This window comes from Prosopis cineraria, unplaced genomic scaffold, assembly GCF_029017545.1.
Source record: "Prosopis cineraria cultivar Desert tree isolate PC_DT_omini unplaced genomic scaffold, ASM2901754v1 PC5, whole genome shotgun sequence".
Lineage (NCBI taxonomy): Eukaryota > Viridiplantae > Streptophyta > Magnoliopsida > Fabales > Fabaceae > Prosopis > Prosopis cineraria.
In genome coordinates this window covers 18,785,482-18,810,433 of record NW_026555336.1, presented here as the reverse complement: position 1 = coordinate 18,810,433, position 24,952 = coordinate 18,785,482, and the positions used below count along the sequence as shown (strand labels likewise).

General features: G+C 31.4%; 1 protein-coding gene across 26 annotated transcripts; it reads left to right on the top strand.

Annotated features, from left to right (window-relative positions):
* The first annotated feature begins 2,706 nt into the window (after positions 1-2,706).
* On the top strand, positions 2,707-7,536 carry LOC129311191 (uncharacterized). 26 transcript variants are annotated; one of them, XM_054953285.1, is made up of 7 exons: positions 2,707-3,003; positions 3,338-3,443; positions 3,834-3,882; positions 4,677-4,756; positions 5,603-5,632; positions 6,203-6,231; positions 6,772-6,839. In XM_054953285.1, exons 1-5 carry the CDS (start codon positions 2,746-2,748, stop codon positions 5,629-5,631), a joined length of 522 nt encoding a protein of 173 aa, XP_054809260.1. In that variant the 5' UTR covers positions 2,707-2,745; the 3' UTR covers position 5,632; positions 6,203-6,231; positions 6,772-6,839. The 26 variants fall into 26 exon arrangements, 24 of the variants coding, with proteins under 24 accessions (XP_054809260.1, XP_054809259.1, XP_054809249.1 ...); XM_054953284.1 differs by having other exon boundaries at positions 6,203-6,247; positions 6,464-6,780; XM_054953274.1 differs by having other exon boundaries at positions 4,677-4,864; positions 6,203-6,247; positions 6,464-6,780.
* Positions 7,537-24,952: the final 17,416 nt, after the last annotated feature.

The following is a 24,952-nucleotide window of genomic DNA, read 5'->3' as shown; positions in this document are numbered from 1 at the left end:
CTATTTGGGTTAGTCCCATTATTATTGTTGAGATTTTAGTTAAGTATTGATTAATTAAGGGAAACTTTACATCATTTTTCCTAAAATAAACTCCAACATCAATATTAACAAAAATGACAATCAATGGCTTCAAAGTTAGGGAAAAAAAATAGTATCTTAGTGTGGTGAACAAAACCAAAATAAAATCAAAGAGGTAAGCTCAAAGACTATAAAAATGAACAAAATAAAACTAACTAGTTTGACACATAGTAAAATGATGTTAGTTAAAAGTCAATAATTTAATATCACTAGTGATAAATCATCATCATCATCTCTCTAGATATAATTAAAAATAGAGGGAATAACATTACATGCAAGAAAAAATTAGGGAAAATATTTGTACAGACCCTTACAATTTTACTCAATTTTAAATTAGGACCCTGTAATTTATTTTACTTTAATCAAGTCTTCATAGTTAGATCTATTATATATGTTAACCCTTAAATTTAATTTAATACTTTTTAGCCAAAACAATGCAAAAAATTTGATTTAGTATACTTTTTTACATTTATATTAATTTTTTTCTAAAAGTTCTTTATGTACAAAAAATATTTAGAAGACAACATAATTCTATAAATTTAGAGTTATAAAAATTATGTAATTAGTTCTAAAGTCATATAATTATTTAATAAAAATATAAAATTTCTTAGTTTTTTCAATGAAAAAATTTAAGAATTTTAATCTTTAAGGATTAAAAAATTTAATTGATTAAATTATAAATATTTAATTAAAATAAAAAAAATTGTAAATACTTAATTAAAATTGAGTGAAATTGTAGGAACTTAAAAATATATTTTCATGAAAAATTATAGAGATCTATAAAAAAAGTACAAAAATCAATAACAAAATAAGATCCTAATTATCTTTTTTTTTTCCTTTCTTATCAAAATTTTTGCTTGCCTTTGTAATAAAAAAGATATATATATATATATACACACACATATTGCAGGGCCAATAGTTGCATTTTTTGTCAGAAAAAAATCATGTCCCATAAATTATTATTATTATTATTTGAGAAAATAATAATAAAATTCTTTAAAATATATAAATAGTAATTTAATTCTTTAAAATATCATAATTTCCTTAAAGTTCATAATAGGGATATTTCTATCATTAATGAATTTATATGAATTATCAAATTACCCTTATTGAAAATAAATGATTCACAATTTTCCTTTTTATATTCAAATTTTTTTTACATTTGCAATAATACAACAGTAAATAAGAAATTTAATACGTGAAGTTGTAATTTGCTATTACATTGTGAATTTAAGAAAAAAAGTTGTGAATATAAATAAAAAAAAGAGTATCTTAGTGTGGTGAACAAAACCAAAATAGAATCAAAGAGGTAAGCTCAAAGACTATAAAAATGAACAAAATAAAACTAACTAGTTTGACACGCAGTAAAATGATGTTAGTTAAAAGTCAATAGTTTAATATCATTAGTGATAAATTATCATCATCATCTCTCAAGATATAATTAAAAATAGAGGGAATAACATTACATGCAAGAAAAAATTAGGGAAAATCTATGTGCAGACTCTTACAATTTTACTCAATTTTAAATTAGGTCCCTGCAATTTATTTTACTTTAATCAAGTCCTCATAGTTAGATCTATTATATATGTTAACCCTTAAATTTAATTTAATACTTTTTAGCCAAAACAATGCAAAAATTTTGATTTCGTTTACTTTTTTACATTTTTATTAATTTTTTTCTAAAAATTGTTTATGTATAAAAAATATTTAGAAGACAAGATAATTCTATAAATTTAGAGTTATAAAAATTATGTAATTAATTCTAAAGTCATATAATTATTTAATACAAATATAAAAGTTCTTATTTTGTTTTTTAATGAAAAAATTAAGAATTTTAATCTTTAAGGATTAAAAAATTTAATTGATTAAATTATAAATATTTAATTAAAATAAAAAAATTATAAAGACTTAATTTAAAATTGAGTGAAACTGTAGAAACTTAAAAATATATTTTCATATAAAATTATAGAGATCTATAAAAAAAATACAAAAATGAATAACAAAATAAGATCCTAATGATCTTTTTTTTTCCTTTCTTATCAAACTTTTGCTGGCCTTTGTAATAAAAATACACACACACACACACATTGCAGGGCCAATAGTTGCATTTTTTGTCAGAAAAAAAAAAACATGTCCCATAAATTATTATTATTATTATTATTTTTTGAGAAAATGATAATAAAATTTGTTTAAAATATATAAATAATAATTTAATTCTTTAAAATATCATAATTTACCTTAAGTTCATAATAGGATATTTCTATTGTTAATGAATTTATATGAATTATCAAATTACCCTTATTGAAAGTAAATAATTCACAACTTTTTTTTATATTTAATTTTTTTTATATTTGTAATAATGCAACAACAAATAAAAAATTTAATATGTGAAGTTGTAATTTACTATTACATTATTGTGAATTTAAGAAAAAAAAATTGTGAATGATTTATTTTTAATAAAGATAATTTAGTAATTTACATAAATTTATTAATAGTAAAAAAATTTTGAAATTTTTTTTATGAGAGTTATGATATTTTATAAAATTAAATTATTATTTACATATTTTAAAATAATTTTACAATCCTTTTATACCCGATAACACGGGCAGCAATTCTGAATTCATCATCGGAGAGAATCGGAAGCTGCACCAGTCAAACGTGGAGGAAATGGAAGACAAAGGAAAACACGATCATGGAGGGTCTTTGAATAATTCCGAAAACCCTATTTCAGAATCACCCATCGATCGACCGCCAACTGGTGGCGAACTCACATCCAATCCTTCAGCTGAAGGTCATGGTGAATCAACAGTTTCTTTCAACCAGAGTGAAATTTTCAGAGCTATTCAAGTTGTCGAGAGAGATTCCTTAGCTATTGCCGAGAGTTTTGTTTCCCTCTTCGATTCTCTTCGCTTGGCTCTCTCTGAGGTTCGTCTAATTTCTGTGTAATTTATCTTTGAATGGTTTCTGCTAGTCGCGAAGAAGTGAGACTATAGTGTTTAGATTAAGTGATAAGTAATAATTTAGTTACAACCTACATTGGAGCGATGCTTTTTCGGGTAGAATTATACGTCTAGCTTCTTTTAGTGAGACATTATTTCTCAAGGAAGGGAGAGCCAACATATGGGATCGCTACGTTTTGTATTTTTCTCCCCTAAATTCATATGCTACATGCAATTTATTTAACTTAGTAATTTTTGCTTTTACTATGTTCAAACAACATAATTTTCCAAGCAAGTAGTCTGACATTGCAAAAGTGCAGGTTACTGGCAGCTCAGTTGATCATATGCAATGCTTTTGTGATGCTACAGGTCGTCTTCAGGAATCTGGTAGAGATCCATGTGAAGTAGGTCTTTCTGAAATATCATGTACAGTTTAATACTGGGTATCTTGTGATAATTTGGGGATTATTGTTTTAGAATATTGGATCTGCATTCTAGGTTTTTTCGTTCCTTATATAGGCTATGTGAAATTTAAAACACCCACTGTTTATTTTGTGATAGAGGTCACGTCTAATTAAGAAATTAGAGAGTATATAGATAATCTCTTGCATCCAGTGTTGGCAGACTGCATAAACTATTATATGCTGAAAAAAAACTTTCAAGGAGAAGATCTGTATTTCTATATTTCTTCTGTTATAGTTAGCTAACTAGACTTTTGTGTCTTTCATCTTCTTTTGTTTGGTGTACCTTTAAAACGTTTTGCTTTTCCCATGAACCTTTCTGAGCACAGGTTAATTTTATCTTTGTGGTTTGCAGTGCTTGAAGCAACAACCAAGGGGAACCGGTATATTAATTCATGTCTCAGGTATCATCTTGACATCTTACTTGTCTTCTGATTTAATGGATATTCTGACTTTCAAGTGTGCAAGATCAAGCAGACTACTTGAATTTAATGCATGTCCTGGCTATTATGTGTTGAAGTGAAGGAGAGATATGAAAAAGTGGGAGAAAATACTAAAATAGAGATGATGAGGGAGAAACGCAGAGGAATCTAAGAGGAGAAGGGCCAGTAGAAAGATCTGAGGAGGGAGGGGGAAAGGAAGAGAGATAATGAGGGGGTAGAGAATATTGGGAAGGAATGTTTAGAGGGACACTACAACTGATCAATATTCTTCAATAGCCTTAGGCTGTGTTTGGTAGCTTGGAATCAAGGAGAAGGAAATGGAATCTATTGACATGTGTATTTGGTATGTAATAATTATGATTCTTTGTAATCTAGATTCAAGGAAATTTGGTAGAATCCTATTCCATCATGCCCATGATAGAAACTGAATCTATGCTTCCCTTTCTTTAGTTTGCACCTTCTTCCTCCGCGACCTCCTTTTTCCTCCTCCACAAACCATCTTCTTCTTCTCAATGCAAATGCATCGCTCTTCTTCCTCACCTTCTTCTTCCTCCTCCAGTGATGTTAGACGGTTTCCTTCTCTTTCTCCATTATTGACAATGACCCCCCATTCTTCTAGATTTGTTGACTACCACCATTTGCTGAGGAGGTGACCGTGACCCACTGCGAATTGCTAAGTAGGAAGATCGAAAATCTCTGTCAAGCTTCTTAGTTCTTACTTTTGTCATTGGTTTAGCAATTCGGTCATGGTGCAGTGGTGGAATTGACGATTGGGGCGCACCGTTAGAGAGGAACAAGAAGAGAGAGAAAGATGAGCAAAGGAGCAAAGGAAGAGGTGCACAATCATGGCTTCTCACCTTTGTTTGCAGTGTTCTTGCTTTTCTTCTATTTTGTTGTCCGTTGGGTTCTTTGGTGGCCATCAATGGTTGGCAAGGAGGCAAAGGTGAGAGAGAGGAAGATGAGAGTTCTTTTTTTTTTTTTCTTGGGAGAGGGCATTTGTCTTTTCATATTTTTTAAATGCACATAAGATAAAATTATATCATAATTCTATCTACATACCAAACATGTTTTTATAATTCTATCCTAATGCTGATTCTGATTTCTATACCATTTTTTATTCCAATTCCTATAACGATTCCATTAAAAACTCTTTCATCATGCCAAATAAGGCCTAAGGTCTACTTGAATGGAATTGGCAAGGGCTAAGGCCTTAATAGCTCCTAATAACTTAAGATAAAAGCATAAATTAAATGTTTCATCATTTAAACAAATAATTTTTAATTTTATCCTAAATAAAATATTACTTCCTATATCTATAATTCCTAATTTATGAATAATTTATATATTTTCTAGTCTCATTTTATTCTCCATCACTATACAACAACAATAAACTCTATCTCACCAGATGAGGTTAGATACATGGATTGCACAATACCATTGTGCTCTATTAGCAACCAAGCCTTTGGGTATATTAGTAACTAAGAAGTCTTGTTCAACAACTTTCATGAATGTTCTCTTTTGTCTTCTTCTGCTTCACCACTGTGTTTTAAAATTTGTGTTTTATTTTGTTGTCTCTAGCTGACACTAAGGAAACTTAGACCTGCTTCTGGTCTGATGTTAATTATATTGTTGGGTTAAAGATTATTTTTGCCCTGAACTCTTTTTTTTTTTTTTTTTCCAGGAGTACGGGCATTCTGTACTAAAGGTTGAGGTAATATCCCTCCTAAACAATTTTTTCAGGAGCAAAGTTGCCCTTCCATCAAAGCCCCCTCATCTTTGTTATTTGTTGACATGTTTGATTAGTCGTAGGGCTCATGCACAGTGGCAACAAGACATTTTGATCCATTTTAACCATTTGATGTAACTTAAAGGGGTTGGAAGTAGCAGTGGTAGGAACCGTGCTTTATTTTAGGGGCGAAATGATGGAAAAATGGGTTAGAATGCCTTGCCATCATTGTGTGTGTGTCTCACAACTGTTCCACATTAGCAGATAATAGAGAAGATGGATCTTTGATGGAAGGGTGATTTTGCTCTTGGAAAAAAATTGTTTAGACAGGATATTATTTCACCTTTCAATTTAGGGTGTCCAACGCTTCTTTTAAAAAAATGTTTAGGGGGAGAAATGATCTTTAACCCTATATTGTTTGACTAGAAACAAATAAGCTTATTTTTGTGTATTTTTTTTTAGATAGATGAAAAATGTATCAGCAAAAACCCAAAATAATTGAAGCCCCCTATTGAATGAGGAGGCTGGCTACTGACCTAAATTTCTTGGTTGCAGATTGAACGAGGAGATGAAGAGCATTAATGGTCTGGCTTCTCAACTGTATCCAATAATTTTAATTAATTTCATTAACTTATTTCTTCCTTCTCATTGCACTTCTTGGTAAATAGATTTTACTGATATAGTCAATTTTATTATTCTTTGTAGAATACAAACTGCCATAGACATGGTAGGAATTCCCCTGAAGTGTTAGATATTTCTTTCAATGCCTTCTTTTATTAAGATCCCCCCCATTTTGAATACTTAATGCTTTGATAGAAAAGTTCTACGAAGGAATGTGGATTCTCTGGACTCAGCTGTTAACAAGCTTCTTCATTCTCCATAAATATGGAATTCAATCCACTGCAGATTTACTAGCCTTTTTTGGTTTTTTTTTTTTTTTTAATTTTGTGGTGGGGGGTGATGGGGAGGGGAGGGGAAACTTGTAGGTGCTTTGTGCAATCTGTCAATCTGTGTTGCCCCCAATGACGTGCTTCATTGTTTCAAACTTGCAAAATAACCTTGGCTTGTTTTGGTAACCTCAAATGTAAAATTTAACCTGACCCCGAAAAAATGTAATATTTCAGTCTTCGGTATTTGGTGTTTGGATTCAAATATCCCCTCCTCCCAGGCTGTTTGCGGAATTGCTCAGGAAGAGCACTAATATCCACTGCAAGGTTCATCCAATTGCTGGGAGACTGTCATCCAAAATGCAAACATTTTCAACTATCTGATTGATCTGATGGTGTGGAGAGAGAAGCTGGAAAAATAACCAGAAATGAGGGATTTGGATTTACAAACATGCAGAAATAGCCAACGAACATCTAGGGGAGGTCAGATCATTCTTCAAACTTTGAAACGAGGGTTACCTTCCTGGTGGGAATGGAAGCCTGCCACCGCCCATTTCGTTCCCTTCTTCATGCTCCACTCTCTTCTCTCCTTTGTGGTCAACTCATGGGAGCATGACTTCAGCCATGGGCATTTTGGCGTATGTGAAGCAGGAGGAGACTATCTCTAGTATTTCTTTGGCATTTATAGATTTTAGTGAGATTGCAGATGAGTATCAGTTGAGTAAACTAGTGAAATCTGTGTAAAATTATTCATTGTTTCACTTGCATTGAAATAAATCTTCGGTAAGCTGTACTGATCATGGTTTGTTAATGGTCAGTATAGATTTTATATTATGCCCAAACCATAATATAAAATCTTGATAAATGATAGAGCACAATGACATCTTGCAATCTATATAACCGATTCCATCTAGTGGAATAAAGGTTTGTTGTTGTATTGATTTTGACTTGATGAAGATTTTTGCCTTGGTAAATTATGTGAAATTGTGTCGGTTGCTGTCATATAGTGTCTTTTCTTTCTTGTTTGATTGCTGCTATTTGGTTGCTGTCAAGGAGACTTCTGATTCCCTTGTTCATTTGCTGCCAAATTGGATTTGGTAGCTGAGTTATGGAATTGGCGTTGGAAATATTGTTCTTACGAAGCTTCAAAACTTGGCATTGAATTTAATGTTCAAATATGGCATCTTCACCACAAAACGGAGAATGAAAACTAACCTGCCAGCACACCGTTTTGAATAATTCATTTCCAGCACTCTTCTCCCAGCTAACAGGTGAATCTTGCGCTGAGCACTGTTCGCATTTCCTTGGCAATTGATCAGTCATCATGGGATTACTGATCCAAAAGGCACCTGGACTGCAATTTTATTTCTGGAAGACCCTTTTGAATTTGTTCAAACTACTGCTCTAAACATTTTGCATGGATATGTATTTTTTTTCTTTTTCTTTACAATCTTTTTGCAATTTTAGTAATAGGCGTAGGCAAATAACTCTTAATGAAGTAACATGAGAAGTTCATACAAATGCAGCTTCTTTGGTTACCCAAGTTATTCTAATAGCCAGTAACCACAAGATTAAATTCTCGAGAAATTTGAATGTTATTTAAGGAGTTTTTTTTTTTTTCTAGATGAAGCTTTTTTTAAATTGAACTCTGAGATGTTGTTTAAGGAACCCAAATTGGTATCATTTGTATTACACTTGGTATAAAAATGCAGCTTTGGTCTTGTTGACTATTGAGGTAATATATATGCAACTAGATTTTAGGCGTCCTATGGCTATTGGAGACTTAGAGGGTAATGGAGGAAAATGATGTATCAAAATATTTCAATGAATAAGTACTAAAAGTTAGTTCTATATCCTGCATGGGGACATTAAAAATTTATATGAGATATTCGAAATTTCATAAAAATTAATAATATTTAGAAAAGGAAAAATAAAATTATATAAATAATTAAGGTATTAAAAAATAGATTGATTATTGAATCAATCAAGATTAGGAGTTAGGATTTCAATTGGCATTGAAGATCAAATAGGTATCTGACTGATCATAATAAAATAGTATTTTTTTTATTATATAGTAAATAATAAATATTTTGCTAAAAAATAATGTTGATATATAAAATTTAAAATATATAGATTTTTTTTTTCATAATCACTATATTTAGACATATACCTATCTTTTTGTAGATTAGCAAATATCATAATCTTTTTGCCCTTTTCAATGTGTAGCAGACTTGCACCTACATCAATTACTAGAGTCGATAATTCAGGGCGAGCCCAACAGGCTAGCCCGAACCTGCCAAAAAAAAGTTAAAGCTAGACTTAGAAAAATTATGATATTTTTATGTTCAGGCTCGAATAGGCCCAAGAAAATTTGGGCTAAGCTCGATTGGGTTCAGGCTTGACCTGAATACCCAAATAAATTTTTTATAAAATATATAAAAAATGATAAATATTAATTAATTATTTAAGTTTTAGGCCATTTTATATTAAGATATCATATATTTAAGTCTTATACATCATTTAAGTATCAAAAAATATATTTTATATTTTTTTATAAATAAAATAATTAATTTTAAAGTAAAAAATTTAATTTAAAAAGATTTTTAAAATAAAATTCGGGTATTTAGGCCACCCGAAGCCCAAGGAATTTGGATTGGGATTAGCTATTCGGGCTTTTTGGGGAGTTAGGCCTGCTCGGGTTTGGGCCTATTTAGGTCGAGCTTATTCGGGCCGAGCCCGAATAGACCCGGCCCGCCTGAATTCCCAGCTTTATCAATCACCTCACCTTTTAGACCTTATTTGACATATTGAGTCGTCTTCCTTCTTCCTTCTTCCTTCTTCATTTACTTTTGTCTTTTTCTTTCTTCATCTTTTTTGGGCAAGAAGCTACTTGAGCCTTGAAGATGATATAGATGAAAGAAGTTGTTGATTTAGTGATGCTTGATGCCAAAGATGTCGAGAACGCATGTAAGAAGTGAAGTTTTGAGGGCTAGAAGTAATGGAGAAGGTCTGAATGCATGCAATTTAGCTAAGGCTTCTAATTGTTAATTTTATTTTTTCTTTTTCTTTTTAATTTTATAAACCCCTAAACAACTTTCCATGAGATTAGGCGAGTTAATCTGGGTTAATCCTGGGTCATTTAGGTGACTTGGACTAACTAAAACCCAAGGAAACCACAAACTTGGATCAGACACACGGTTGGTTCATTGGCGACTAACCGATCTAGTTCAATTTTGTAAACCATGTAAATAATTAAAATAAATAACTATAACAATGAAAATAAACATAATTTTATAAATATGTGTGTGTATGTGTATGGTAACTTCACTCATGTTTATAGTTGATCTCAAGCTTGGGTAAAGGAGGAGGTTTATGTTAAGCCATTGACAATTAACATAAAACTCTATTGAAACTCACATGGATATGAATAACAAATGATTTTGTTCTTGTACTGGGTTGTTTCTCTCAAGCAATTTGTTGTATGGCTCAAGCGCAATGATAAGGGAGCTAGAGCTATTGCATTAGTGCAAGGATGTAGTTTTAAATGAGCAAGGTTTTGTTAACGAAACAAAAAAATGAGCAACGATTCTTGCATTATTTTGGATGGATGTAGATAAAGAAGTAGTCCTTGAGAACAAGATCATTTTCAGCACATCAAATGTTGGGATCTTGTCTTGCAAATCTAGGGAGGTGGTGGATGTAATGACCTCCAATATTATCTACACATAACCATAACACTTAAACTAATTAATTTAATTAAGGAAGAAATCAAAGAAAGATATGATTAATCTTGACAATTTGAAACTCTAAAGTTCATTTATAAAATACTATTTGAGTAAATGGAATCCCAAGATAAAATAAGTTTGAAAACCCTAAGTTAAGCCCTTGAAAACATCAAAAAATGAAGTGCACATTGTTATGGAAGCTGAAAAGTAGTTGAGCATTAAAATAGATTAAATAGTGGCAAAAGAGTCTTTTTAGCATTTCTAGGCAAATCCGCCACGGCCAAGCCCTCACTCGCTGAAGCTTATGGCATAAAGACCACTGGTCACGGCCAACGACACCTTTTGTGGCCAACATAAATGACTTATCCATTGCAGCCAATAAAGCATTTTGCTATATCGTGTAATATCCTAATTTCCTAATCTTATGATTAGTTGTTAATTAGGGGTAAAGTGGTAATTAATAAAGGATTAGATATTTGGATGATTAGTTGATGATTTTTGTTCTTTGGATGTTAAATGAGCAAGGATCACATTTCGAGTTGAAGCAAGTACGCGTGGTGAGGATTTTCCTCACTTTGCCACACGCCGCTGTAAATTTTGCCTACGTCGCGGTGCATAGACTAGAAAATGACCCTATAAGTTATGAAATTTAGGTGAATTTCAAAAGGGAGAATTAGAAACACATAAGAAGGAGAAGAGAAGAGGCAAGAGTTTGCTAGGGCAAGCCATTTTAGATCATTAGAAGGCTCTTCTGACTAGTAACTTGTCAGGTAAGCTATGTATAACCCTTACCTTCCATTCTACCCAAATTTCTTTAGATATGAGTTATAGAGAAATTGAATCGGTGAAATTTAAGGGGTTTGATTCTTACCCAATAGTAATAAAAAGGTTTTCGGGAGTTAAATTACAGCTTTGAGACTGGTTTAGAGCTAAACGACAAAGCTTTAAACTTGTAGGTTCCATTTGGCCCTAACTTAAAGGAAAATGAGGGTGGAAATCATGTTTAGTTGAAATGAGATAATTAAAAGTGATGTAAAGTGATAATTGAGCAGTAACTAACTTAAAATGGATAATTGAAAAAGAATGGACGGTTAAATGTAGCCATAAGTAGTAGTTAAGTGTTTTTGATCAATTGGACCAATTGACTAAATTGTGTCAATTGTGTGTAGATTGGCATATTGCACGTGTGAATTGAGAAATGAAGCTTATAGAGAGATGTAGTGGTAGTTGAAATCCACGTATAACCTTTCTAGTGACAAAGGGTTTGAGATAATTGAATAACTTTCCTTATTTGACTATTTATTGTAACTATGTATAAGTATGCTATTTAGTACATGAAATGGTTTTAAACTAAGCATGAATTATGGTATTTTATGAATGTTGCATGAAATGGCTTTTGATTCAATAGAAGAGTTAAAACATGATATTTCATATGGGGTGTGTGTGTGTGTGTGTGTGTGTGTGTGTGTGTGTGTGTGTGCGCGCTATGAATTAGAAGACATGTATGGTGGTGATTTGGAACCTATAATTGATTTGAAAAAGCATGATCATGGAGGTGGGAGTTCACCCGTATAGAGTGTGGTGATAAGATCATATGGCATATTCTCCTTAGTGCCTGACAAGTGATAGAACACATTTGTTATACACTTTTATTTGTTAATTAGAACCCTTTTATTAATATTTTATAACCTCAAAGTGTACATATTGCATTAGATTTGGAAAAATTGCTTAAGTGTTTAGGTTTAATGCACTAAGGGTATTTTAGGTCTAAAATTAATTTTTGAAAAAAATATACAAGAAAAATTGACAAAGTTCATTTTATGTTCAATTGATGAGTGGTCAAATTATATTTTTGAAATTCATTTTAGTTTCAAAATAGTTAAATGAAAAATCAGCACTTTCTTAAGTATTTTAGTTTGACCTAGTTTTCAGTTTGCTTTTGTATAAAAATTTTTATATAATTTTATGCAGCTTGAAACTTGGTTATTTTAATAAATTCTTCCTTCTAATTATGAATTTAACTCTGGATTTTAATTATATTTAATTATGTCACATGTTATTTAATTGAATTATGTGATTTATGTGACATAGGTGGCATATGACTTGTGCATCAATTGGGCAATTGAAGCCAACACTCCTTAAGGTTAAAGCCAATGGTTTGGATGTTTTTTATGCTTCATTTAAGGAATTAAATTATCTTGAAAAATGTAGATGAAACATGAAAAATTAGGCATATATTGGAATCATTTACATGCTAATAGGATGGTGCCACCTTATAAATGTGACAAGGCTCCTATTTTATTTTTATTTTCTTTTCTTATTTTTTAATTAGATTTCAGCTGATGGAAAACACTTAGGAGCACATCCATTCTCACCCATATTCAGATTCCATCCATTTCATTTCATCTCCTTCATTTTTCTCTCACTTGTTCATAGTGTTCTTCATTTTTTCTCTTTTATTCTTCATTTTTCAGCACCATATCTTTCATTTTTAACCATCAAACATCCACGAAAATCACACCATTCTTCTCCTTTTTTCAATTTCATCCTACCACTCCCACTTTCACAAGGATTGAAGCTCATTTCCATTATTTAAGAGTTATAGAGTTTGGCTTTCACAAGCAAGTTTTAGAGTTCTTAAAGATGATAAAAATTGGCTAAGTTCTTTTGTGGAATCCTAGCGGGATGAAGATGGAGGATAATCTCGAGCTTCAAATTGGCTAAGTTTTTTTGTTTCCTATCCTCTTCTCTTTTTACTAGATAGTTAGATTCCTTAATTTATGGTTTGATCATCTTAACTTGTAAATTCTAATTTGAATTTGATGTTAATGTAAAGGAGAGGATTGTTTCATTTAAATTCCTTCTTGGGACAGCCATGGTGTTTCAGCCACTAAGTGTTTGGCATATAATTTTGTGTTTTTCATTTAGTGAATTACTTTTGTTAATGTTGCATAATCTTGTGATGTTAATGATTGAGTTATTGAGTAATTTGACATAATCTTGTGGTTACTTAACTCCTTGGTTTGGTCGTGGCTCTTAGGAAAGAATTTTAAGTGATTCACTTGATTAATTTCTTCACCAATTGGTTAATTGAACTAGGGACTTTAATCTAATACTTAGGAAAGTTAGCTAATTAGGTTAATTGATTTAGGATAATTTTCTTAAGTCATGACAGTTTTATTTAAGAGGAAAGGGAAGCTTAACTTAGCCTAATTATGAGAAGATAATGAGTCCAAAATTAACTAATCTCTAGGGTTCTATTATTGTAAAAAGGAAAGTTATTTCTCTCTCTTTAATTAGCATTTTAATTACCTGCACATTAGGTAATTAGTTTAGATAATTAAATAACTAAATTTCAATTTTTTAGGTGACTTATTGCATTAGGTATCCTTTTGTTAAACTTGAACCATTCCTTGGGAGATGACCTAAGGTTGGCCCTATATTATATTAGGGTTAGTTTTAGTTTAATTTTGAGGGTTGAGCGAGACGATCATACCAAAATTTGGCATCGTTGCTAAGGAATGTGTTTAGGTTTGATTTAGGGTTGTTTAGTGCTTAATTAGCATTTTTAGTGTCTATAGAAAATTTTTGAAAAATCATAAAAAATTTTGTTTTGTGATTTTCTTAGTGTTTTGGTGTGTTGTGAGTGTTAGTGTTCTATTTTGGAAAGAGGAAAAAAATTAGTACAATTTTTGTTGGTTTAGTGTAGAGCTGAAAATACTCTATTTTTAGTGTTCTATTTGAAATTTAAAATTCAACTGGGAATGAGTTTGGGGGAATTTTGATTGAAATTTCTTGAATTTGAAATCTATTTATATCTTAGCTTCATTTTGAAATTAGTTTGGTCAATTTCGGACATGGGGATTGTCCTATGAAACTTTTACAATCTAACAAGTTTCATGGAACTATTACAGAGGATTTCCAAAACCTTATAGCAACTTTGAGTTAGCATATCTCTCACTCTTTGTGTCCAAATTACCTCATTTAAATCTCATTTTTCTCCTTATTGTCTTAGATTTGTTTTCTCTGTTTATAATTTTATTTAATTTTTCTATTTTCCTATTTGAAAGTTTGTTAGAAACTCTAAAGATTTTCTAGACAAAATCCTGTTTCTCTAGAACCGTGGACCAATTTGCGAAAAATTTTAGGAATGATTGGGAAGGCATTTTGATATAAAAGTTTTATATAATTTTCCTGTATATCTTTTGTATCTCTTGTAAAAGTTTCAAGCGAATTTCTCATGTGGATTGGCTGGTAGAAAATTCACAAGTTCATTGTCTTCAGAGAGCCTTTTGTAGGATTTTCAAAATTAGCAAAGTTTCTTCAAATGAGTATTTCTAACTCTTTCCCCTTTACTTTTTAGTGAATTTTTTTTTTTTTTTATTTGTTTTCTTTCTTTGTTGATTTTTTTTACATTATTATTATGCATTTTCACTCATACACTTGTAGAGGACATAATATTTGAGTTTTCATGGTCATTCCATCGTTTTGAGCTTGAATTTGTATCATTACTTGTGGATATAAGTTTCATTGCATTTTATGGCTTAGTTTTATCATCATGATTCATTCTAACCTTCATTTGACATACATTCCTATCTATTTTTAGTACTTAACATTGATCATACATCCCATTTCCATTATCAATTTCAACAATATGAATTTGATTGTCCACCCCCATATTATGATCATTTTCATCCAAGTCACAATTATAAATTTTCCAATCCCACGAGTTTTGAATCTAATCTAAGAATTCATGTTGAGCATACACCACCTATTGACATAAAGCATCTATAAAAATTATGTACACAAAGGGGTAAATTTTATTATGTGCATTGTGAGGCTATCTCCCACTTCTATTATGATTATCTGATTCTCAAAGAATATTTTGAACCACATGGAGTAGTCCAAGCTCTAAAAGAGAGAAATTACATGTTCCAAGTTGAAGATACATAAAAAGTTTCTTATGAAGCTATTGAGATCATAAATATACCTTAAGCCACTCAATCTCTAAAAGAAAAGGAGTCAATCCAACCTTTGCTTCAAGAGGTAATTTCTCCTATTCCTGATGAAGTAGATTCTTCTTTGTTTCCTACCTTATCTACTGAGTTTTCAAAGGATTCATATAATGATGGTAATATAGATGAGAAAATCATTTGTGAGTCCCCTAATATATTGGAGAATGAGCATGATGTATCTTATGTGCTTGAAGTTCCAATTCCTTCTTGTGATGTTGTTAATAGTGCACATACACTTGTTTCTTCTATTCATGATATGCTTGAGAAGGTTGTTTACCTTCTTTTGTAGGTGAACAAGATAATATGGCCGAACTATATCTTGATTTCAAGGAGGCACCTGCTTAACTTGAAGAGGCTATGGCTCCTAGTGAGGATTTGAGCAAGGAATTGATGATAACTCAAGATGATGAAGAGGTTGGAATTCAAGGAATTGATTTTACAAAGCCCAATGGTAATGTGAATGATATTGATTTTATGCTTAATGATTTTGATGATGACTTGGGTTTGTTTCATAGTATTTATTCTAATTCTCTATTCACTTGTGCTTGTTCACATGATTCTCAATGTAAAATTTGTATGGAAATTGATTCATTTGTGCTTGAAAAGAGTAGCACTCATTTACTTGATGAAATAATTGATAATGCATGTTTGTGAGAAGTTAATCATGAGTGCACTTCCTTGGAACCCAATATGCTTGAGGAAGGGTTATTTATTGATTTTATAGGTCTACATGATGATATGGCCAAGAATCCTCATGTACTTAGAGAATTTATCATTGCAATAAAATAGAACTTGGCTAATGATGAAGAAGATCAACAACATGGAGTTATGAAAGATTCTACACCATATGTAATATCCCAATTTTTAATTCCCTATTTACTAAGCTTAATTACGATGATCAAGTAAGTTAAGGTGATGTGTGGCTAGGGAGGTCTAATAATCATATTTAATTGTATTTTACCCTAATTGTAGGTCTAGTATCAAGTCGGACCACCCATGCATCAAAAGGAGAAGAAAATGGAGGGTTAATATTGCTGTGCTACACACTGCGGCATGCAGAGCATCCGCCGTGGTGCACAGACACTTCAGATGCAAAATGGGGGCCTTTCTGCACTATGCATGGTTATTTTTTACAATTTATCAGACATGAAACTGAGTCAGAAATAGAGATGAGAGAAAGGAAAAAATGAAGAGGCATGTCAAGCTTTGCTAAGGTTTGTTCTTGGATGACATTGGGAGTGTTTTGGAAGCTACAAACACCTAAGGTAAGTATTATACCTCTTGATCTCCCATTTTCTTCCACATTATGGAGTTTATGGTTAGAGTTTAATAGTGAAAGATGATTTTCAGTCCATATAAGTTATGGCTCTAAATCTGTTCACTTAAATGGAGTTAATGGGAGTATATTAAAGTATTTAAAGTTAAGTATAATGAGTTTTGGTATCTTGGGTGGTTAGGCTTCATAAATATGTGAAATTTCATTAATGTGGGTTGTAGGAAAGAGAGTGATGCCATTAATGAGAGTTTAATGGCTTATTAATCTTATTGGGGACTAAAGATAGTTAATAAACCCAATGGATAAGCCCAAATTTGAACAATGTGGGCATTGGGTGAGTTAAAAGTGGAAGGTGAGTTGAGAGTTTTATGTAATCGACTTTGTTGATGAAATCCAACTTGGTAAGTTGTAGATTAAGCTCTTGAATGCATATTTGGCTTGGAAATGCAAGCTTGGAAACTATAACATTAAGGGGTAAACCTTTGATCTCTCAAAGGTTTGGGGTAACCGGGGGAACTCTACTTTGGGTATTATGTGTTAATTGTAATATGTTGTTAATTATGTGTTTAATATGTTGGATAGGGAGGTATAGTGAAAAATTAAAATTTTAAAATCCTTATCCTGATACACAATGAACGAACTCGTTTAAGTCAAGGTGGATAGAACAGTTACCTTTTAATTCTTCAAACTTGATGTGTGTTCTCTTCAAGAGTTTGGATCTCAAGAGTTGATAATGTAGATCTGCTCTCTCTACTGGTATCCACACAAACAACTCTCTAATTTGAACAGCTTGCTAGTTCTCCCAACATCCATTCTTCTGTGAACGTTAGTTTTCCTTTCTCTATAGTGTTTTGTGGCTCTCAAGGTGTTTGGCTATTAGGACTTTTCTAACTCTCACCCTTTGCACATCCCCTTGTATCTATTATATATAGATTAGGGTTTTTGCCCTCCTCTTGAAGAGCCAACCGAAATTTAAATTAAGTTTATCTCATAAATAAAATCTATAATATCATATCTAATTTAAATATATCTTATAAATTCAAACTATAAAACTGATATGATATTCTTTCATATCATGTTAGTTATTAAATCTAATCTATCATATAAAATTAAATTTAAAACTAATACAATACAATATAATATATATATATATATACACACATATATATATTCATATTTGTGTGTGTATATATGATATATATATATGTACATGATATATAAAATTAAATATATATAATATAAAAAATATATATATTCAAAATATATATGTATATATATCCGTATATATATAATATAATATGTATATAAATACATAAATTTATATTTTAAATTTTATATTTCATATAAATATATATATATATAAATATTTATCAAATAAATATTCAAATATAAATATATATAAGTCATTCACCGTATATTACATTCATTGAATCTAGACATATTCTAGATTCAATGAACTTAGACATTATAGCTCGAGTTGGGCTATTTTTGTGTGCGACCTTGTAGGTCTATATGAAGTTGGCAATAGGCTAATTACATTATTAGCCTATAAGTCACAAGTGTCCTCTAGTAAGACATTGTAACTACCCAATTCATACGGGGATTGATAATCTGATGTAACCTATTATGCAACCATATCACATCTCTTTTGTCACGCAATATTTCGATTAACTGTGAGACATGGAATTGTCATTCTCCTTTATCTAACCACTACTTTCTCAATCTCTAAGTGGATTGACTATAGCAATGGAAAAACCCTTTCCATTGTAGTATGGCCATACATTTTCTCAATTTTACTCATTGAGGGGCCCAGTAATATCTCTCACTTAGTAAGGGACAAATTTCATCTTGACTACTTATATTCTTTTTCATGAATATCACTAAACTCAATCATAGCCTTTATGATCACCCAGCCAAAGGTGACTTTTGACTAGGTCAAGATTCAGTGGTCATCATGTAGGAATCCATGATGAACTCAGGTTAAAGGGCTTAGTGATATAGTTACATATGAGATAAGCTTTTGACTTGTACCATGTAGCTTTCTCATAGTGGGTTGGTCCAGCACCTTATACTCTTTCAAGTGCATATAATTTTGATTTCTATCTCTATAATTAATTAAAGTTATACTAGTCTTGTTTCATCTATGATCCCTCATAGATGATCGACTAGGGACATTTAGAACAATCACTATAGTTTGTCCACGGATACAGTTATCATAGTAAACATGCAATTGATATGATAACAAAAGAGAAATTCATTAAATAACAATGTGCATCGTATAATGATTCGCCTTAGGGCATATAATTTCCAACATTCTTCTACTTGCACTTAGTACAATCATTAATTTGTCTAATTCCCATTGTCCTGACATGATGCTTATGCTTTGCTTGTGCAAGAGGCTTTGTAAGAAGATCAGCAACATTGTCTTCTCTTGCTACTTGAATATTTTTATATCACCTCTATCATTGATCTCTCTGATAAGGTGAAAATGCCTGAGTATATGCTTGGTCTTTTGGTGTGACCATGGCTCCTTACTCTGTGTAATTGCACAGCTATTATCATAGAATAAATTTATTGGATTTGATATGTTAGGTACCACTCCTAGTTCAGTAATGAACTTCCTAATCCAAATAGCTTCCTTAGCTGCATCTGATGCTGTTATATACTCAGCTTCTAGTACAGAATTAGCTATTTTGCTCTACTTGGAGCTCTTCGAGCTCACTGCCCTACCATTTAAGGTGAACACATATCCTGATTATGATTTAAGGTCATCTTAGTTAGAGTTTGGAAGCTTGCATCTATGTAACCTGTTACAACTAGTTCATCATCAAATCCGCCATATACCAAGAATAAATCCTTAGTCCTTCTTAAGTACTTTAAGATATTCTTGACAGCAGTCCAATGATCCTCTCCTAGATCTACTTGGTATCTGGTTATACTCAAGGAAAATGAAACATCTAATTGAGTGCACAGCATGGCATACATGATAGATCCAATTGCTGAGGCATATGGAACCTTACTCATGCAATCTTGTTGATTTTGTGTATTAGGATACTAGTCTTTATTGAGATGAATGCCATGAGACATGGGGATGAAACCCCTCTTGGAATCTTGCATACTGAACCTATACAGTATCTTGTCTATGTATGTGCTCTGACTTAGGTTGTATCATGTACACTTCCTCAAGTAGACGTCTATTAAGGAATGCTATTTTAACATCCATTTGCCATATTTCATAGTTGGCCATTGTGATTGGGAAAAAGGTTTCATCACAATCTACATCATGAGTGTGGGTAAATCTTTTTGCAAACAATGGCGCCTTGAAGACATTTACTTTGACATCCATGTCAATTTTCTCCTTAGAAACCCACTTGCACCTGATAGTTTTTATACCTTCAAGTAGATCGACTAAGGTCTATACTTTATGATCATACATGGATTGCATTTCAAACTTCATGGCATTTAACCATTTCTTGGAATTTAGTCCCACTATGGCTTCTTGGTAGGTGGTTAGTTCACTATGTTCAATAAGCAACATATCACGACATTCATTAATAAAAAATCCATATCTCTGAGGATGATGCCATATCCTATCAGGCCTTCATAGGCCTTATGTTACTTGAGTAGGCTCATTTACTTCTTGTGAGTCTTCTCAGGTTTTCATCTATGACTTTGTACTATTTTATGGTTCTTGAATTTCTTCAAGATGTATCTTACTCCTACTAGTTCTTTTAGAGATAAATTCTCTTTCAAGAAAGATACCATTTTGAATTACAAACACTTTGTTATTAGTGGGATTGTAGACATAGTATCCCTTTGTTTCTTTAGGATACTCCATAAAAAGATACTTTGTCAATTTAGGTGCTAACTTGTCTGAGGCATGTTTTTTAACATAAACCTTACTTTCCCAAATCTTGAGAAAAGACAAACTAGGTTTCTTCCTAGTCTATATCTCATATGGTGTCTCCTTAATTGCCTTAGATGGAACACAGTTCAGTGTGAACATAGCTGTTTTTAGTGCATGGTCCCAAAAGGATGGTAGAAGATCTACTTCACTCATCATAGATCGAACTATATCTAATAGTGTCTAATTTCTTCGCTTAGAAACACCATTCCATTGTGGTGTTGTTGGAGGAGTTAATTGTGAGACTATCCCACAACTCTTAAGATGATCAATGAATTCTTAGATTAAATACTCACCTCCTCGATCAAATCGAATAGTTTTAATAGTCTTATCAAGTTGGTTTTGTACTTCATTTTGGAATATTTTGAACATTTCAAAAGATTTATATTTGTGTTTCATTAGGTAGATATATCCATCTCTACTGTAGTCATCAATAAGGTAATGAAGTAAAGATAAATCCTTCTAGTAGTTGTACTCATTGGTCCACATACATCTATATGTATGAGTCTTAGTAAGTCATTAGCCCTCTCACCATGCCTAGTAAAAGGTTCTTTTATCATCTTTCCTAATAAACAAGATTCATAAGTGTCATAAGATTCAAAATCAAATGACTTGAGAAGTCCATCTTAATTGAGCTTAGAAATGTGTTTCTCATTTATATGGCCAAGACAGCAATTCCATAAGTAGGTTGGATTCAAATCATTCAATTTGATCCTTTTAGTAGTTATGTTATAGATGTTTTTATTACTCGAATGTTCCAGATTTAAAAGACAATGACCAAAATGCAAATCACTATTGGCATAAAAAATGTCATTTCAATAAATAGAACATTTACCATTCCCAACAATGAAAGTAAAACCTTCTTTATCCAAATAAAAAAGAGAAACAATGTTTCTACTTAAAGCAGGAACATAATAACAATTATTCAAAACTAACAAAAGCCTACTTGGCAAAAGTAATTCATAAGTGCTTACGGCTAAAGTAGCAACTCTTGCTCTATTTCCAACTCATAGGTCTACTTTACCCTTTATCAATTTTCTTCTGTCTTTGAGACAGAACTAACAAATGTTCAAAACTATGGCTAAAGCATGAATATAATAACAATTGTTTAAAGCTAACAAAAGCTCACTGGGCAAAAATAATTAATAAGTGCCTACGGCTAAAGTAACAACTTTTGCTCTATTTCTAACTCATAGGTCTACTTTACCCTTCATCAATTTTCTTTTGTCTCTGAGACCCTACACATTTGTACAAATGTGAGAACCACATGCAGTATATAATACCCATGTAAAAGAAGTAGAAAGGTGAATGTCTATAACAAATACCTGAAGGAGTAGCCTTGTTATCCTTTTTCTTTTTCAAAACTTCCAGGTAGAGCTTGTAGTTCCTCTTCCAATGACCCAGTTCATTGTAAAAGAAGCAAACTCCTTCCTTTGGAGGTTTGGTTTCAGGCTTGTTTGACTCTTTAGTCTTACCATCTGAACCTTTACCCTTTCCCTTACCCTTTCCTTTGCCTTTCTTTTTCCTACCCTTTCTTTTCTAAACCATCAAAACAGTGCTAAGCTTTTTCTTAATGTTTTGTTCAGTAGTTTTAAGCATCCCATGTAGTTTAAAAATGGATTTCTCCATGCCATTCATGTTATAGTTCATAACAAACTAGTCATAACTTTTTGAGAGCGAGTTCAAGATCAAATTTCTAACTAACTCCTAGATTAGGGGAAATCTGAGCCTCTCAAGGTGATCAATATAGCTCTTTATCTTTAAAATATGAGTGTTAACTAATGCACCCTTACCCATTTTGTATGAGTGTAAGGCCTTTATGGTCTCATACCTCTCTTGCCTTGCCTATTGTTAGAACATTTTCTTAAGATGTACAATTATCTCATAAGCATCTATGTGTTCTAAATCTCTTTGAAGTTCTAGAACCATAGTAGCTAGCATTAGGCATCCTACATCCACCGAGTCATTAATGTGCTTTATCTAAGTATCCCTTTGAACCAAGCGTTGGCCGTAGGCTCGTCAGGAATGGGTTCATTTAGGACATATGCTTTTCTTTCTAGCTTGAGAATAATTCTTAAGTTCCTAAACTAGTCAATAAAGTTCGTCCTATTGAGTTTGTCCTTCTCAAGAACTAATCGTAACAATAGTGTAGCAGTGTTACTAGTTGACATGACTCTACAATAAAATACACAGTTAATTTTATATCTCCTACTAAAACTAACAACCCTCAAATTTGATTAGTGGGTAAAGACCCATATTTGACTTAAATTTAAATCCGCTTTGGCAGGACACTTAAAAATAAGTTATTTAAGTAGGTAACTCATTTACCAATTACATCACATGTAACTCTTAGATCTTTATGGGATTCAATCGTCATATGATCCAGCATGTTCAATCTTATCTAATGCCTTGAGATCTAAAACTGTTTTATTAATCTCAATTAAGTCAAACAATAATGAATCTTTATGAGTAGCACCGTTACTCACGTTTGTCTCACTAAGATAACCCAAATGTATCCACTTTAGTAGATCCTACATTTGAGTAATCTTTGACAAGTATTCATTAATTGATGGTATCATGACTTAAGATTTTGATTAGAAGGTTTGATTTATTAATTTAATAACTGTGTAAAGTGAAGTAGTTGTATCTCATACAAAATCATGCATATTATGTTCTAATCAAAAGCATAATTAAACATGATACAATATGGCTCACCTAACCTATGTCCATCCCAAGCCAATAAGAGGACCTCTTTAAGAAGATAAATTACATCAAGAAATATTGTTTATACATATGAGGGGATTGAGATGAGAAGAGAATGTACATTTAGAGTTTATAGAGAGAGGCACGACATGTAGGCTGTATTTAAAATTTATAACCCTGATAAAACTAGAGTCATATATGTCACTATATCCAAACAACTTCAAGGAAAATAAAACACAACAAATAAACAATTCATATATAATGAAAGGCTATAAATTATGAATTAGGTTGCACTATACAGAGTTAGCCACAGCAGTCCTGCTAAACCATATGAGAATGTAGACGAATAATAGTGACATTGGGAACGCACATCATATGGACAAACATTAGGTGTATTAAGAGTGCACATCATATGGCTAAATATTAATCATATTAATTTATTTAAATTCATATAAATTTAAATATATAAAATGAGTTTATATATATATGTTTCAAAAACATCATACAAAAAACATCTATGGACTTTGAAAATATCACATATAAATTTTGAAAATCTCAAAGCAATGTTTATCTAAAGAAGTTCATCACATGAAGATTTAAGAATGTAATCAACCAAAACGTAACTTAAATAAAAATTTGACCTAGCTCTGGTACTACTATTGGATAGGGAGGCACAGTGAAATATTAAAATTTTAAAATTCCTATCCTGGTATGAACCAAATGAACTTGTTTAAGTCAAGGTAGATAGAAGAGTTTCCTTTTAATTTTTCAAACTTGACGCGTGTTCTCTTCAAGAGTTTGGATTTCAGGAGTTGACAATATAGATATACTCCCTCTACCGATATCCACACAAAGAACTCTAACTCGAACAGCGTGCTAGCACTCCCAGCATTTGTTCTTCTTTGAACGTTGATTTTTTTTTTCTGTAGAATGTTTCATGACTCTCAAAGTATTTGGTCATTAGGACTTTTCTAACTCTCACACTTTGCACGTCTCTTTGTATCTATTATATATAGATTAGGGTTTTTGCCTTCTCTAGAAGAGCCAACTGAAATTTAGATTAAATTTATCTCATAAATAAAATCTATAATATCATGTCTAATTTGAATTTATCTTATAAATTCAAACTATAAAAGATAAATTCAAACTATAAAATTAATATGATGTTGTTTCATATCATGTTAGTTATTAAATTTAATCTATCAAATAAAATTAAATTTAAAACTAACACGATATAATATAATATAATATAATATAATATAATATATCTCACATATACATATTATATTATATATATACATATATATTTCAAATATATATAGTATATATATCATATACATATACATATATCATACATACACACATAAAAATATATATATATATATATATATTTCATAAATATATATACACACATAAAATTATATTTTAAATTTTATATTTCATATAAATATATATATATATATATATAAATATTTATCAAATAAATATTCAAATATATATATAATTCATTCACCCTATATTATATTCATTGAATCTAGACATATTCCAGATTCAATGAACTTAGGCATTATAGCTTGAGTTGGACTGTTTTTGTGTGCAACCCTATAAATCCATATGAAATTAGTAGTAGGCTAATTACACTATTAGCCCACAAGTCACAAGTAACATTTAGCAAAACATTGCAACTACCCAATTCATATGGGGATCGATAATTCGATGTAACCTATCATGCAACCATATCACATCCCTTTTGTCATGCAATATTTCAGTCAAGTGTAAGACATTCTAGAGATTT

Coding starts and splice junctions, on each gene's coding strand:
- LOC129311191 (XM_054953274.1), top strand. CDS start 2,746: ATGGAAGACAAAGGAAAACACGATCATGGAGGGTCTTTGAATAATTCC. Junction 3,444..3,833: donor AGGTCTTTCTGAAATATCAT/GTACAGTTTAAT, acceptor TGTGGTTTGCAG/TGCTTGAAGCAACAACCAAG. Junction 4,865..5,602: donor TGGTTGGCAAGGAGGCAAAG/GTGAGAGAGAGG, acceptor TTTTTTTTCCAG/GAGTACGGGCATTCTGTACT.